This window comes from Drosophila rhopaloa, unplaced genomic scaffold (genome assembly GCF_018152115.1).
Source record: "Drosophila rhopaloa isolate 14029-0021.01 unplaced genomic scaffold, ASM1815211v1 contig_115, whole genome shotgun sequence".
NCBI lineage: Eukaryota > Metazoa > Arthropoda > Insecta > Diptera > Drosophilidae > Drosophila > Drosophila rhopaloa.
Genome location: NW_025334990.1, coordinates 4,279,641 through 4,296,613, shown reverse-complemented (window position 1 = coordinate 4,296,613; position 16,973 = coordinate 4,279,641). Strand labels below are relative to the sequence as shown.

The 16,973-nt window shown below is 38.1% G+C and overlaps 1 protein-coding gene across 3 annotated transcripts; it reads left to right on the top strand.

The window, feature by feature from the left end:
* The first annotated feature begins 316 nt into the window (after nt 1–316).
* LOC108041691 (ataxin-2 homolog) lies at nt 317–16,649 on the top strand. 3 transcript variants are annotated; one of them, XM_044456506.1, is made up of 6 exons: nt 317–639; nt 9,559–11,182; nt 15,009–15,212; nt 15,275–15,829; nt 16,421–16,474; nt 16,537–16,649. In XM_044456506.1, exons 2-6 carry the CDS (start codon nt 9,589–9,591, stop codon nt 16,563–16,565), a joined length of 2,436 nt encoding a protein of 811 aa, XP_044312441.1. In that variant the 5' UTR covers nt 317–639; nt 9,559–9,588; the 3' UTR covers nt 16,566–16,649. The 3 variants fall into 3 exon arrangements, with proteins under 3 accessions (XP_044312441.1, XP_044312440.1, XP_016975168.2); XM_044456505.1 differs by lacking the exons at nt 16,421–16,474; nt 16,537–16,649 and having other exon boundaries at nt 15,275–16,333; XM_017119679.2 differs by lacking the exons at nt 317–639; nt 16,421–16,474; nt 16,537–16,649 and adding an exon at nt 8,638–8,885 and having other exon boundaries at nt 15,275–16,333.
* Nucleotides 16,650–16,973: the final 324 nt, after the last annotated feature.

Below are 16,973 nucleotides of genomic sequence, written 5' to 3'. Positions count from 1 at the left end.
CATGACTGGCGTACGGTTTACGTCGAAGTGGATACTAGGCTTTACCAGATAAAGCGCGTTCTTATTTTATTCAAAATTTGTAAAAATTATTCAAAATCCTTCAATCTTTTTGATGAGCAGTTATTCGGACCGTTAAGTTTAATCTTTATTTTTAATAGAAGAATGTTAAAAACGAAAATCATTTAAAAACACAAATCAATAAAAATATCATTTTTTTACATACATATTTTACATATTTTTTTTGGTATATCGGTAAAGTAGTTTTTGATATTGTGATATTTTTCCGAAACCTTTTAATAATTTTGGCCTCCCCAACTCTGGTCACACTGCTGTTTTGTGATCGCGATCGAAAGACGGGAGAAAATTCGTTTAATTAAGTTTAGTGCGACAAAAAAATAAAATAAATAACTTGAAACAAATCCGAACATTTGCATTAATAGTGTGTGGAGTCCTGAGTGCATGAGAAAATCTAAACGAAAAAACGGGAAACGAAGAAAGCGAGCTAGAAAAGTGAAAAGAGAGCTATAGTGAATAAGCACCAAAATATTTAAATCACAATATTGAATGCCTGAAAACAAACAAAAGGTCGCGGGACAACAAAGGAAAATCAACGAACGTGCACGGAGTTCTAATTATTTGGTGAGTGCAATAAAAGGAAGAAGGATGCGACGTGCGAATATCTGATTTTTGCTTTTCCCGCTGACACACACTCATGCAAATTATACAGGTGTGGGTGGCTCTGCTCAGAGTGCAAATAGCTAAATGTGCAAAAACAACTCACACACAGCCACACGAAGATCATCGTGAGGTAGTGAAACAAATAAAAGCAATAAATAAACACATTTACACACGGGCAACAAGTTGTGAATGCGTTTTTCAAGGGGAGGCGCTCTCCAAAGTTTCCCAACATTTGGCTTTTCAAATCGATCTCGTTTTTTTTTTATCTACTATTGCGTAGCTGCCAATGTCACCTGTTTTATGCGCTCTCCGTCCCTCTCTCTCGCTCCCACACTGGACTTAGCTGGTTTTTATCTTGTGCCGTTAACACAGTCACTACGTATCCCTTTCGCACTCGCGCACTGCATATGGGTGTGTGCGAGAGAGTGTCTGTGCAAGACTGCACGTAACTGTATGGTACCATATACGTATACGTATTTCCGCCTGTTGATAACAGCTGAAACTCCCTCGACATGGCCTTAATTCTTTTCGAAATATGTAAACGAAACGTTAGGGTACATCCCCCACCCACCGCCCACACCCCTCCCCGCCGGCCATCCGCCTCCGTTTCTAATCGCTAAGTGCAAATATTGATTTTCTATGTGTGCTTTGAGTTTTTCTATCACTATCAATTACAATAAGCGGTCACTGTTTGTTGTTGTTTCGGTTTAGTTTTCGTATTGAGAAAACAAGTTCACAAAATGTGCACATGCACCTGTGTTATACATAAAGAAACAATTTATAAAATATACATATGATGATCATACATTTGATTTTTATAATTTTTGACCTGATGACAGATGTACCAAATGTCAAATCAATATTTTTAACAATTCAATGTGCTGTTTAAAAAATAAAAATTTAAAAATTTATCGGCAGAGGTTTTTAAAACTTGAATTTTGTACACCCGATTCGTATCTCGCATTTGAATTATTCTCGATTTTTATATTGACCTTTTTTTCTGTGTGTATATTGTTTCTGTTCCGTTTTGCGCCTTTGTTTATGTGGCAATTTGGTTGTAGTTGCGGGAATTTCCCGGCATTTGCACAGTTGAGAGTGCAAGTAAAAAGCTGAGAGAGAACATTATCAGTTAAGCAGAGTAAACTCTGCCGTGAAATAATATAAAGAATCATTGTACAGAATTAAAAATTACTTTTGTTACAAGTTCAATAATTTAAAGATCCCTAAATATGAGTGATACTAATAATTTTTTGTCCTGAATGAATTTTGGGTAAGGACGATCAACTTTACAACCCCTCCAAGCTTTAATGTAAAAATGCATTTGTTTTAATAAATAAAAAAAATAAAGAAGGCAACCAAAGTTTTAATACCCTTAATTTTCTTACCGAAAATTAATAAAACTTCGATGACAGATATAGGGTATAGTCAACCCAATGGATGGATAAAAACATATAAAAACATAATACATAACCCCCAGTGGGGAAGATATATAACGCCTATAGAATATAAACATCCGATTTTGAAAAAACTTAAGATATTGGTTCAAAAATGGGACAAAACATTATATTAGATAACAACGGCGAAAAATATACTTTTAGGGTAGCAGATGCCTTACAAACTAAGATTACAGGGGTAACAAATATTAAAATTTTTCCTAAACCGTTTTTACTAAGAATTTGCCGTTGATCTGGGTTGATTTGTTTCTCTTGGTTTCTGATCTGTTCTGCTAACTTAATAATAAGGTGGAATTGAACTGGTTTTTAAAATATTCGTAAAAGAAAGAAAAATGAAAAAAAACAAACAAAACTTCTACTTATTGGTTTACTTTGATTTTTTTATAATAATTTATTAATCTATTTATTGCTATAGACTACACTAGTTTATCAAATTAATTCGATAATTTACCCTAAAAATAAAAGTATTTCAAACTTCCGCACGAATTGGTTTGTATTGCCACGGAATCTTACATTTATGTTGTTACCAAAGGCATATTGTTGTAGATCGTGGTTATATATATAATTATAATATTCTACCTATTATTATTCCCTTAACTTAACGTGTATCTTTTCAAATTGTGATTCTGATATGTTACAGATAAAACGCCCTTCTGATATAATATATTTTCTGTTTCTGAGGATATAAATTAAAAAACAAGAAAGGAAAGCTAACTTCGGGCGGAGCCGAAGTTGATATACCCTTGCAGAATATTTTATAAATTATATTGTCCAAAATTATTCATATGATGTATTCTTAATACTCATAAAATGTCCCAACTTCCTAACTTTAAAAACACCAAAGTTATGTCATTTCCAATCGTTCAGTTATATGGCAGCTATAAGATATAGTCGGCCGATCCTTATGAAATTTGGTAGGTCGGATTGATTGGCCAAAAATAAAACCCATAGAAAATCCCAACTTCCTAACTTTACAAACACCAAAGCTATGGCATTTCCGATCAATCAGTTATATGGCGGCTATAGGATATAGTCGTCCGATCCTTATGAAATTTGGTAGGTCGGATTGATTAGCCAAAAATAAAACCCATAGAAAATCCCAACTTCCCAACTTTAAAAACACCAAAGTTATGGCTTTTCCGATCGTTCAGTTATATGGCAGCTATATGATATAGTGGCCCGATCCGGCTCGTTCCGACTTATATACTACCTGCAATAGAAAGACAACTTTTGGGAAAGTTTCAAGCAGATAGCTTTAAAACTGAGGGACTAGTTTGCGTAGAAACGGACGGACAGACGGACGGACAGACGGACGGACAGACGGACATGGCTAGATCGACTCTTCTGGTGATGCTGATCAAGAATATATATACTTTATAGGGTCGGAAATGTCTCCTTCACTGCGTTGCAAACTTTTGACTGAAATTATAATACCCTCTGCAAGGGTATAATGATCTGGAAAGAAAATACTTGAATGACTTTTGTAAATGTACATTAGATACTTGCCCACTTAATGATTATTTTTCCATCATTTCAAATACATATGTATTTACATATGTTTGTATATGTATCTTATCGCGTTCCACCATGCAATTGTGTTAATTTTTGGAAGGGGTCGAGTCGAATGAAATGTGTATATGTATTTCCCCTGTTGCGAGGAGACACAAATATCGCGATAAGGCGGGCTTCCCCCCTCAAAACCCCGCCCCACCTGGTTGGATTTGGACATCGACTAAAAATAACTTCGCTTTGATTATTTGCACATTTTTGAATCGAAAAGAGCGGCGGCCACGGTGCCGATCATAATTAAATAAATAAACCTAGTACTTTTGGACTAAATATAATAGTATGCACAGGAGACTGTGAAAGAGTTCCACGTTGACTTTCTATCCCCGAACCCATCCCCATTTCCATTTCCCCTCCGATTCCCATGCCCATATTCCGTTCTCGAAGTCGGCAATGACGTCAAGGCCTGACGTCTGCAGAAAATTCCGCAAAACGCCTCTTCAAATTATTGGCGAGGCAAGAAAAGCAAAAGGAAAGCGCCGAGCACCAAAATACAAATACGAAATATAAAAAAAAAATTATTTTCGTTCCATTTTTCGTCTTTTGGTATTTTGTGTGCTGCTTCCATTTTATTTCATGTCTTTGCTTTTGATTTATAATTTTCACAATTCACATACTTGCCGTTCCTCTCTCTATTTTCATTTAATTTCCAAGTCGTTTTGTTGTTTCAACACAAAGTGAAAGTTGTTTTCCATGTTATTTACTGCAGACTCTTCTTGGGTTATCTCTTATTTTGCTAGTTCTTTTTTTCCATATGTTTTGTGTTTCAAAACCAAGTTGAAGGTGCGGGAAGGATGCCTTTAGTACGTAGTTCCTTTCACAACTTATTTTTGTACACAAGAATATTTTTGGCAATTTTTTGTTATTTATATATATTTATTTTTTGACATGCCAGACAGCGAGATTTCCGGTCAATACGCATCGATACCTCAAAGACTTTGAGGGCGCCCATATCCATTAAATTGACGGAACGGTAAATCCCCAAGTCCAGCGTAGATTTTATCAGTCTTATTAGACTGATAGACAGAAAGATTACAAGTTTGTTTGTCTGTAAATCTTTCAAAACGTCTGCATTGGGCACGCACATATAGCTTTCGTTCGACATTAATTAACAGAATGCAAATGGACTTTCTTGTTCATAATAGTGTTATTTTGTTTATTAGATTTGTTTTAATACTAAGTTGTGTTCAACTTCTGACCTTTAAAAATGGACTTTCTTGATCATAATAGTGTTATTTTGTTTATTAGATTTGTTTTAATACTAAGTTGTGTTCAACTTCTAACCTTTTGATGACCAACAAACTCTGATTTAATGTGTACATTTGATTATAAAAAGCAACTAAATATTATTAAACATTATTAAAAATAAAAAATTTGTTTGATTTCTATACATTTATTTATATTAAAATCACACTTTTGTTAAACATGTAATGCGGATTCACATGTGTTCAAACATTTAAATATCAAAATGTAATCATTGGAAATTCCCATAAGACAATTTTATGTAAATCAGCCAAAAAACACGCGCTCACTTACCTCCCACCGTTTTCCGCCTCCCACCATTATTTTTACAAAGGCATTTTAATGAATGGAAATTTTGCTCAACTAATTACAAGAGTTTTCCCTGTAGTGCCTCCACCCACAGATATTTTACTCCCGCGCAATCCAAAATACCTATACAATCGTAGGCTGCCATAATTTTAATGACTTTGTAAACTTTTTGTTTTTTTTTTTTGTTTTGTATGTTTTTGGCACACAGTGTGAACTTTTATTTGTTTTTTTCTTTCTTATTATTATTGCTCTTAGCAGGTTTTATGTTTGTTTTGCGTGTCCTCGAAAAAACACAAAAATATAAAATACGAACTAAAGAAAAAGACAAATGATCTTTTACCTGTGGAATAAGTTCACAGTGCGTGGCAAAAATGTAAGTCTATTATCAAATTTATGTAATCGGAAATTCAGAAGTCTACACCAATGGAATATTTCTTAAAAATTATGTGCTCTCAAAATTAAGTTAATGTTAGTCTTGTATACTTAAGCAGAGGGTATTATAATTTCAGTCAAAAGTTTGCAAAGCAGTGAAGGGAACATTTTCTTATTGATTAGCATCACCAGGCGAGTCGATCTAGACATGTCCGTGTTTTCGTCCGCCTGTTCGTCTGTCCGTTTAACCGCAAACTAGTTTGCTTCCTTTCTAATCTATTTACACTATTCGACTAATATTTAGCTTTTAATATTTCTCACAAAAAAACATTGTACATTTTTTGGATTTCGTTTAAATGCAATTGTTAAAAAATCTTTTGTAGACTTGATAGCTATAAAGGTTTATTCCATCACCAGATAGTATTTCTTTAAGAACCGAAACGCAGTGTATTTATGTGTTTGCGTATGAAACAAATGAATCCATAGCATTATCATTCCACACGAGTACTCTCAATTTCTTATATATACTAGGGGCTGCAAAATATTTGACGTCGATTTCCGATTTTCTGGCTTGTGCATTCTAGGCCCCGGGTCTGTATGGGTGTATCTCTATCTCGTCTATCTGCCCTGCATATGTATATCTGGCTAATTGTGAAGGTCGTTTACGTCTGCAGTCGATCGCCCCATTCTTGTTGTTGTTTGTCTGCCACCCGCTATAAGGAAAAACAAGAAAGGAAAGCTAACTTCGGGCGGAGCCGAAGTTGAAATACCCTTGCAGAATATTCTGCAAATTATATTCTCCAAAATTATTCATATGATGCGTTCTTAATACTCATAAAAAATCCCAACTTCCTAACTTTAAAAACACCAAAGTTATGGCATTTCCAATCGTTCAGTTATGTATATGGCAGCTATAGAATATAGTCGGCCGATCCTTATGAAATTTGGTAGGTCGGATTAATTGGCCAAATATAAAACCCATAGAAAATCCCAACTTCCTAACTTACAAACACCAAAGTTATGGCATTTCCGATCAATCAGTTATATGACAGCTAGAGGATATAGTCGGCCGATCCTTATGAAATTTGGTACGTCGGATTGATTGGCCAAATATAATACCCATAGAGAGTCCCAACTTCCTAACTTAACAAACAGCAGAGTTATGGCATTTCCGATCAATCAGTTATATGGCAGCTATAGGATATAGTCGGCCGATCCCGGCCGTTCCGACTTATATACTGCGTGCAAAGGAAATAAGGGTGTGTGCAAAGTTTCAATTCGATATCTTTAAAACTGAGAGACTAGTTCGCGTAGAAACAGACAGACGGACAGACAGACGGACAGACGGACAGACGGACAGACGGACGGACGGACAGACGGACAGACGGACAGACGGACAGACGGACAGACGGACATGGCTATATCAACTCAGGAGGTGATCCTGATCAAGAATATATATACTTTATAGGGTCGGAGATGTCTCCTTCACTGCGTTGCACACTTTTGACCAAAATTATAATACCCTCTGCAAGGGTATAAAAATGTGAGAAAGAGGCAGACGAAGCTACGAAGCTGGCAAACAAAACGAAGCAATCGAAAGAAAACACAAAATGAATTTTCATTGCCTCCTCAACCCTCTTATCGCCCCTCCTCTCAATTTGATCTCTTTTCCTTAAGAAATTCCTACCCCCAAAAAAAAAGGAGAACTTGTTTATATTTATACGCTAAATATTTTCAAATATCAGATCGCAATTTACGTGTTTCGCTCATCCGCCTATAAGTACCCCACAGAATGATGGTGGAATTTTATGGAACAACAAGAACACCAAAAGACAAGAAGAATTGTTTTCATAATTTTCTGGGGTTTATCTTTAATGGGTTCTTAATATCCCAGGCAACTTAAAAATGTTGTTATCGCCGGTGAAAATATGTTTGGCTTCGATTTAAAATAAACAGCAACTGGAAAGTGGGAAATATACATAAAGTTATAATTTATTATTTGGGTTTTGCTGGCCAATTTTAAAGGCGCCATCGCTGCGAATTTAGTGGCTTATATTTTTAATGAATTATACATTTTTCCTATAGATTAGTCTCTCGGACATGGTTTGGTTTCAGTTTATTATTTGTTTTTATTTATTGTGTCAGAAAAAAGTAGATCTGCGAGGGCGGTTCTAATACTTGGCTAAGCCATTGGCTAATTTAAGCGATTTTCATTTTGTCGCTGATGGACAGCAATTAAATGTTTATCCCCCTTGATGGGAATTCGTTTTCTTTTTTATTTATTTCCACCGTTTTCAACTCTTTTAGCTCAGCTAATATCATTAATTTTTTGCCTATATGTTCATTTTTTTAAAATTGTTTTTTATATGACTGAGGTTTTGTTGTTGCTGTGTTTTTTTTTCAAATATTTCATTCAATATTTGTAGCTTTGTGGTGTTAGTGTGAAACACCCACACAAAAATTTATTTTTATACAAGAGAGGCAAAGAGAAAGAGCGAATTTTCTTAACAGATTGGTATTGGTGTGGCAAAAATATTTAATGATTTAATTGATTCGTTACGGGTTCTTTTATTTTTTTACATTTATTTTGAGTTTCTCACCTTAACAAATCGTACTGGTTCCACGGTGCGTATGTGTAATATTCACCGTATTCATGTGCATTAGTTCAAATTTCAATCATTTTGGTTGGGAATAAATATGTATCTTTTGTTTATGCTCTCTCAAACCTTTCCCACACACAAGCATAAATATTTCTTTCCTATGCTCATGATCAGTTTAAGATTTTTAGGCCTTTCATTCTCGCAATTGCATGATATTTCGTTTTCAGTTCTTCGCTGGCCTTTAAAGCGTTCAAACGTGTTCAAAGCAAACCAAAATCCGAAATAATTTTTCTTGAAATATTCGAAAATATTTGCTGCGCGAGAACTGTATGAGATTTGTGTAACAAACGATTTAAATTCATAAATAATAAACATGAAGAATTTATTTATTGTGTTTAAAAAGATGTACAAAAAATAAATAAATTTATTTAAACCAGAAAAAACGACATACTTAAAACTAAGGCATTTATGCCTAATAAAAATATTTAAGTTTCCTTAAAAAACCATTAGTGAAAAAGAGTTTTTGTGATTGTGATAGTTTGATATTAAATCTTAAACCCATTTAAAAATATATAACATAAAGAAAAAAATCCCTATAGGTAGAAAAGCCAAAAAATATTTCGCAAATACACAGTTAACACAGTTTTTCAACATTTTAAAAAATGTAAGTTCTTAAAAAAACTCCCGTATTTAAATGCGATAACATTGAATTATATTATAATAATTCATAATTCAAATCAAACTTTAAACTGTTAAAAATATTTGTAAAAAAATATTTAATTGTCAATGTTTAACAAGATAATCAATCCATACTAATACATTTACAATAAATATAATATAATTATTTTTGCGCCTTGCCAAATTGGTAAATAGTTTCAATATCGTTTATAACCTTTCTATAGATTAAAATGTAACTGTGTGTATAGTTTACCCAATCAGCGCAACAAGGCGCCAGTAGTTTATCTATTCCAACCATCGATTGTGTTTACTATATAACTCGGCTGATTATTTATCTTTGCCATCCTTGACAATGGCCGATTCTGTTGGTCAGTCAAAGCGAGATATAGACAATATGGCACGGCTAGGTTGTGTTGTGTCATAAATATTTTTAAATATCCCATGTCATTTCGCCAGAGAAATCTCTCCGCCTCTGCTTATCCGCAGCTTTTTTATTATTTCGAAAAAAATAATAAATGAAATAGGAAAAATGCTCTTAACTTGCTTAGTTAGTGATGAAATAACCCCGAGTGGGTGAACCAAAAAATCGATTTGTTTTCCTCCCCGTAATTGAATTAGAGCCAAGCACCTGACTAATGTCTGTTTATGCATTTCACCAGGTCTCCAGCTGTGACAGATGATGGCCTAAAATGGCGGCTACACCACCAATGCCGCCCGGATCAAACACCCACCAATTGAATGGCAAACCTGTCGGCAAGGGCAACCCCCTAACCGAAGCGATCAATCAGCACTTTCAGCGCAAGAATCAGACCCAGAACCAGAACCCAAACCCAAGTAAAAATCCGAAAACAAACAGTCCCGGCAGTCGCAACGGGAGCAATGAGCAGCTGGAGCTGCTGGAGCACCCACCGCATCCGCAGCAAGAAGCCACCAGTGGCAAGTCCAAGCCGAGCTGTAATTGCACCAACATTAGTATTATGCACCTGTTCCATGAGATGAAGCAGGAGTTCCCCACGATACCCGATGCCATGCTGACGCAATGCGTCAATGAGAATTGCCATCAGCGCGAAAATTGCATCCAGATGTTAAGGAAGGAGCTAGCCCTGCATCCCATCCCAGTGCAAAGCTATCCGGCCAAGGTGTTGCAGCAGCAGCAACAGAATCACAACAGGCAGGCCAAACCTCCCACGCCGCTCAAGCCGTCGCGGGTAGCACCCCCGCATCCGGAATTGGGGCAGAGCAATGGAGAGGCTACTCCGCCAAGTGTTTTTACTCCCCATCCAAATCCACAGGCCAGGCCACGACCCACGACGCTCAATCTGCAGCGCCAATTTAGTACACAGCTCCAGCAGAAGATTCAGCAACGCCAGCAGCGTCAACAGAATGATCACCAGCCGCCCCAGCTGACGCCAACGTCCTTGAGCAAGCCATTGCGTCGTGCACCGCCACTTCCGCCGCCGCCTAAGCCAAAGCCCGGCAGTTTCTCCAACGATTCCTCCTGTCTCACCAGCCCCATGAGCTCCAGCGAATCGGAGCTCTCGTTAAATGCGGTCTCCTTATCGTCGCCTACGCCGTCAGCGGCCAGAGTTGCGGGAGCGTCAACAGCAATCGCACCAGTGCAACAACAACCCTCACCCGTGCGACATCGCTCAGTCATTACGCTTCAGCCAGAGCCGCCGTACGCGCGCGACTTTCGCAGCAGTGACTTTCTGCCGCCGACGACGACATCAACACCGCCGCTTCCTTCGCCCAACTCGGCAGCGTCACCTGGTGCTGCTGGCGGTCGCAAGAGCTTTACATCGCTTAATCTCACGTTGCGCCAGCCGACGGGATCGGCGCAATCGGCCATCGACATCACAGCTGGTCCGGCGCCCAGTGGTCAGGGCAGTGGGATAACCTACTCCAGTGTTAGCTTTGACGCGCGTCGTGGAACACACAAGAACTTTCAGCTGACGGTGACGGACGAGGGCAGCGTCTTCAGTGCGGGCTGCATCCGCCCGAGGAGGCCGTACGCCGCCGCTTGTGAGCCGGTTTCAAGTGTGCCGGCGAATCACCAGCCTCCGGCGCCAGCAGCAGTGGTGGCCGATGGTCTTGGTGACCCCGAGATGTCGACCGACGTGTTCCCGTACCCAACGCAGGAGCAGAACCACATTGTGGCCTCCAACTACAGCAACAACTATGCAGTCAGCAATAACAACAACAACAGTGGGATCAGCAGCAGCGTGGACAGTAGTCCCACGATGCCGCTTTACGAAGGAGTCCTGGAGGAGTGCGACCGCGAAGGTAGGTTTACTCCAATGGGGTTGGTTTGCTGTTTATACTATGTATATATAGTACACGAATGTAGAAAGGCACATGTGCCCTGATCAAGTGCTTTTTTATGGCCATTTTCAATTGTTATACTCTAGAAAAAGTTATTCTACATTGTAGAAAAAGCTTGCAAATCAGAAAAAAGATTAAAACAATATTCCCAACATATACACAGTTAATCTAAACTTATGTCTATCTGTTTTGTTTCTACGCAAACAATTTTCTAGAAATTAATCAAACATAAATTTTTTATTAAGTCTGGGTTATACAGCTGGTATAGAAGCAAAATCTCAGTAGCGCAAAAAATTGTTTAATACTTAGGAGTAGAATTTCGTCACAATAAGAAATCCGCACAAACATTTTTTTTTGTTCATATATGTGTATCAAATTGTAAACATTTGACATATGTACATTCAAATGGTTCAGTTTAAAACCATTTTTAAAAAACAACTGCAACAACTTTGAACTTTTAAAACTTTTACAAAAAAAAATCTTTTTTAAATTCTTAAATGGATCCAAAAAAAAATTGATAAGAGTATACGAACTTTCGATAATTTGGATCAACATTTCCTCATTTTATTGTGTTCCGAGGCGTGTTGGATTCCATTGCTTATCGAGCCAACCAGTCGACGTCGTAGTTGGGCTCCTCAGTTCGGTTATCAGTGCGCAGGTTCGCCCAATATTGTTTACACTTGATAAGGAAATGGAATTACGCCCTGAAATAGAATTAGCGGGAACTGGACTGTCTTATGATCCGCAAACATGGAAAATATTGGCAAATTTATATGGCCTCAAGGGATGAGTTTAAGGCGCCAGGGGTTACCCGAAGTAATGATCGATGAAGGAGGTGTACTAGATAAGGGATAAAAGTCAAGAAACAGCGGTTACGGAATCACTTAAAATATAAGCTAACATATTGACGTCATGAAATGTGGGAAAAAGTCAATTATCAGCAGGCGATAGTGATTGTGAATTATAGAAAAGTGAAGTAAAATCAAGAGATGAAGTCATATTAAACGAGTATTTTATATGCCAGGCCATTGTCATTATGGTGATGTTAATCGTATCGAATATGTAAAGCTAATTTCCGTAGTTTGGACAAAGAGAAGTCTAAAAATTTGTAATTATGACTTTCAACTCTGTTCCATTTCAATTGCCTCTTTTGCATCTTACAAATAAATACCAAACCTTATCCATATAGGAAGCCCACGCGTTCGAAATTTTAAAGATGTAAATGTCTTCTGGCCTCCTATCTGACTTTTCACTTTATTTATACCCTGTTTGCTTTTGCCGCTCTTTCTGCGACGTTTTCAATTTGTTTTCGTCGCGAGACGTTCAAGTTCAGGGCGAAATGTGTGGGTGTGAAAACCAGAGAGAAACAAAGGAAAAAGAGCGCTACGGAAAATCTCTCCGTTTAATCGCCTAAGGTATTAAGCATACGCAGCGTGGGCCAAGAAGGCACTTACACTTTGACATTTAATCACGCGACGCGATCACGGGAAACCACTTTAAATGTCGTTCGGATTGGCGGATAATTTTTCACTTAGGCAGAACATTTTGGAATTCGGAAAAGCGAGGGGCATTAATGAATTAATTTATCAATTAAGATGCCAGCGTTTCACGCATAATGATGTGCCATATTTGGCACATAGACATACAGTCAGCACAAAATTTATTCGGACACTGTCTATTATCAAGTTTAACAGCTTATTTGCCGGAATTTTCGTAATTTTAGCAGGTTTTTTTGTACGTATCATAGAAAGAGTGATTTTCAGAAGACATTACACAAACAAAAATTTAATTTTTTAAATTAGCTTTAAAAATATTGAAAGGAAAGCAAAAAAATTGCTAAAATGTTGCACAAAAATTATTCGTACATTTCTCATTTATTGTGTTTATTTCTGAACTCAACGGTAATCGGCGATTCTTTTTAAGGTAGTTTAGTTGAAATTACTTCGGAGTAATTTTCGGCGTGCTTTTTTTTTTTTTTTTGTTAGTTTTTATGTGTTTTTTTGATACGATTGGTCAAAATGGAAGGAGTTAAAGATTTGTCACTAGATTTTCGAAAATCTATCTTAAATTAATTTTTGGAAAATCGTAGTTATCGCGAAATCGGTCGTATTAATGGAAAATCACCTTCCACAATACATAGTATAATCCAAAAATACTTAAAAACGGAATAATGAGCTTCAAATCACAAGAAAGCTAGAAGGTCTAAGATTCTGTATTCACGTGAGGGACGGAAATTTATGTCTACAGTCCTGAAAAATCCGAAAACAACATCTACAACAATTCAAAAGAATGTACATCAAGCGAAAATAAAAAAAGTTTGAGCCCAAACCATCCGAAACTACCTGTACAAGGCTGGTTTACATGGCAGAGTTGCTCGTCGAAAGCAATTAATTTCTGCCATCAACAAAAAAAAGCGTTTGGAGTTTGGAAAACTGCATATAACCACCCGGATTCGTTTTGGGAGAACGTAGTTTTTAGCGACGAATCCAAATTTTACATATTTGGACACTATGGGCCCTTGAAAGTGTGGAGGAAACCAAATGAAGCCATGAATGAGAAGAACTTAATTCCAACTGTTTAGCATGGTGGCGGGAATGTAATGATTTGGGGGTGTGTATCGGTAGGAGAAGTCGGTCAAATGGTCTTTATTGACGACAAAATTAATAAGAATATGTACAAAAACATTTTAAGCGAAAATTTGATTCCAAGTGATATAAAACTTGGTCTATATCCGAAGACATTGTTGTTTCAACAAGACAACATTCTTCGTCTTTGGTGCAAGAGTGGCTTTTATATCACTGCAAGCAGCTGAAAACACCTCCCCAGTCACCTGATTTAAATCCCATAGAACATGTGTGAGATATTCTTGAGAAAAGGATTCGGAAGCACGTCATTTCGTCCAGGGAGTCCTTAAAAACTGCATTGATGGCTAAATGGGGTCAAATTAGCGCTAATGAGACAAGCAATTTGGTAAAAAGCATGGGTCGACGCTTACAAGCTGTCATTGATGTTAGTGAAGGACCCACCAAATATTAAAAATATTAAAACAACAAGAAATATGTTTTTTCATTAATATTATATGAAGTGTACGAATAATTTCTGTGCGTAAAATTATGACTTTTCAAGTTCATTTAAGAAAATATCTAATTTTACTGTTGAAAGTTCCTTATTTTTTTGTTAAAATATATTCTAAGAATGTTAACCTTCACGATGAAATATAAATTGTTTGTTTTCGTTACGTTTTTGTTGAGTTATTAATGAATCAAATTCAAAATCACGGGTGTCCGAATAAATATTGTGTTGACTGTACATCAGAGATCCCTTGGCCCTCTGCCCTGTTGGCTATTTCCGTGGAAATCTATCAAGCGTCTAAAAATATTCAAATGAACAGTCGCGCAAATCAAAACACAGAATGCATTTGAAGACTTTGTCTATGTGTTTTTTGTTTTCATTTATTTTTACCTATTTTTTCGCAGGAATAAATTATTATTAGATTGATTTTTGGTTGTGCTTGCTTGCGCATTTCACTAAATTTATCTATTTAAATATAAATTCTGTTTATGAACCTCTCCCATTCTGTGGTGGACGCGCGCGCGGGTGGTGAGGAAATTATTTTTAGCAACAAAACAGAGTAATAAAATGTGAGGTATTAGACAGTAAAAATAAATCTAGCCGCAGGGAATATTTGGAAATGCGAAAGGCATTAAATTGTTGCCAGGCCAAGGCAGGCCCACCCAGACATATCGAAGCCGTTCGATTGATCAGTTTTCGTATATTTCTATTTTAGTCCATGCCGCCACCATTGAGCGGCAGAAGAAGCGGCGCGACAAGCTGGCCAATGCGCTAAGGGACAACAAGAAGAAGCTGCTGGTCCTGGAGCAGGAGATCAACATCCTGACCGAGCCGGTGCCGTTGGGCGAATCTGAAAGACTGGATAGAGATATCATGCAACTGACTGAGGACTGTAATCGGCTGCTTGACTGCATATATGGTAAGAATCTTGTACTGCAATTATGGATGCCACGGCTAACTTTCGTTTCCTCATTCTTACAGAACCGCAGGCGGCTGGCCCTGGTCCCGCGGCAAACTCTATGAGTCGCCAGCACCCTTCACCCGGCAGCAATGCTCCCCAGCAGCAGCAGCCGCAGCCACAGCCATTCCCGCGCCAGCGCCAAGGTGCTCGCACCCAGGCGCCGCCCAATTCGCTGCGTTTGCACTCGGTGCCGGCGGCACCCACCTCGCAGCCGTCCTTGGACTTTGGACAGCATCACAGTAGTGCTCCGACCTCGGCCTGCCTCACGCCCCAGCAACAGAGCCAGCAGCAGCATTTCCAGCTGCAGCATGAGCCGCCGCCCACGTATGCCGAGTACTATCAGTTCCAGCAATATCTGCAGCAGCAGCGCCAGCAGATACAGGAGCAACAGTTGCGGCTGCAGCAGCAGGTGCAACAGCAGCCGCCGCCACAGCAGGAGGAGGAGTTCTTGTCCGACTCCGATGTGGACGAGGAGGAGGAGCCAATGGACTCGTGGGCCTGCAACATGTGTACATTCCGCAACCATCCGCAACTAAATATTTGCGAGGCCTGTGAGAACGTTAGGATCCAGCCGGGTATGATACGCATTGTTCCCACCGGAGGCGGGGCCGCTGCTGCAGCAACGCCCCCCGGCAGCCTTGAGCAGCAACAGCAGCCGCCCCAGCAGCCGTACGCCCTGCATACATAACCCACAAGCTGCAGCAAACGATCCCAAAGTTCTCTTAACGTGCATGAGGTCGCTTCCGACAGTTCCTGCATGCTCGACTTTGATACTGTGATAGCATTTAATTTAGTAGACAGCAGGTGCTTTATCCACTGCATGGCTCAACCTGAAAGACATGTCCCAAACGACAACGTTAGTGAACGCGAAATCGGAAGGACGGGAACGACTTGCTTAAGCGCGACCTGCTTAAATTATTCTATTTGATTTATATTACTTGCAATCGCCTCAGCCTCAGGCCGTTAACTTTAACAGTAACCCCTAACCGTTAAACTAGTTTAAGCCATCGAAAAACAGAGTTTATTATTTTTAGCGACCTTAAAAATAAATAAAGAACGTTATTTAAATATTTACACAAGCTTCGCCAGTTGTTGTCTTACACGTTGATTGGTAAAACGCAAAAAATATACATGTGTGTGGGCTTTGGCCAAATGTTTACTTTTAGCCCCTATACTGAGTCGTGAGGATATACATATAACTCTCTCGCCAGGCGAAAATCGTAAGTAAAGCCTTAAATATCTGTTAACTAATCCGTATTGATTGATTTTCCCCGCTGTGCAGGTATTATACACTCCTGGATACTCTCATGACAGTCGGCTAAACGCTCACCATAAAAATATAAAATAGACAACTCCAGAGATATATAAATTGTTAATACTATTTCGCTTTATTTTTCAGTAACTTGAACTTAGAAATTGTAAAAAGGTGTAAGAAAATATTTAGCCCAAACGCTGCTGGCAGCAATTATTGTATTTTCTGTACTAGCTAAGCCAATATCATAATTTTAATTTGTAAGCAAAGACTTTTAGTACCGTCGCATCAACTGAAACTAGGAAACATTAATTGTAAAGAAGCCTTGTACATTTTGTAAATATTAAGGTAAGAGATAAATGATTTTTGAATTTTCTAAAACACAAATAGAAAAGGTCAGCTGGCAAGGAATTTTTGTAAGATTTTTAAAAGTGGCATAATTAAACTGCAATTTAAGAGAATGCATG

Coding starts and splice junctions, on each gene's coding strand:
- LOC108041691 (XM_044456505.1), top strand. CDS start 9,589: ATGGCGGCTACACCACCAATGCCGCCCGGATCAAACACCCACCAATTG. Junction 11,183..15,008: donor GGAGGAGTGCGACCGCGAAG/GTAGGTTTACTC, acceptor TTTCTATTTTAG/TCCATGCCGCCACCATTGAG. Junction 15,213..15,274: donor GCTGCTTGACTGCATATATG/GTAAGAATCTTG, acceptor TCATTCTTACAG/AACCGCAGGCGGCTGGCCCT.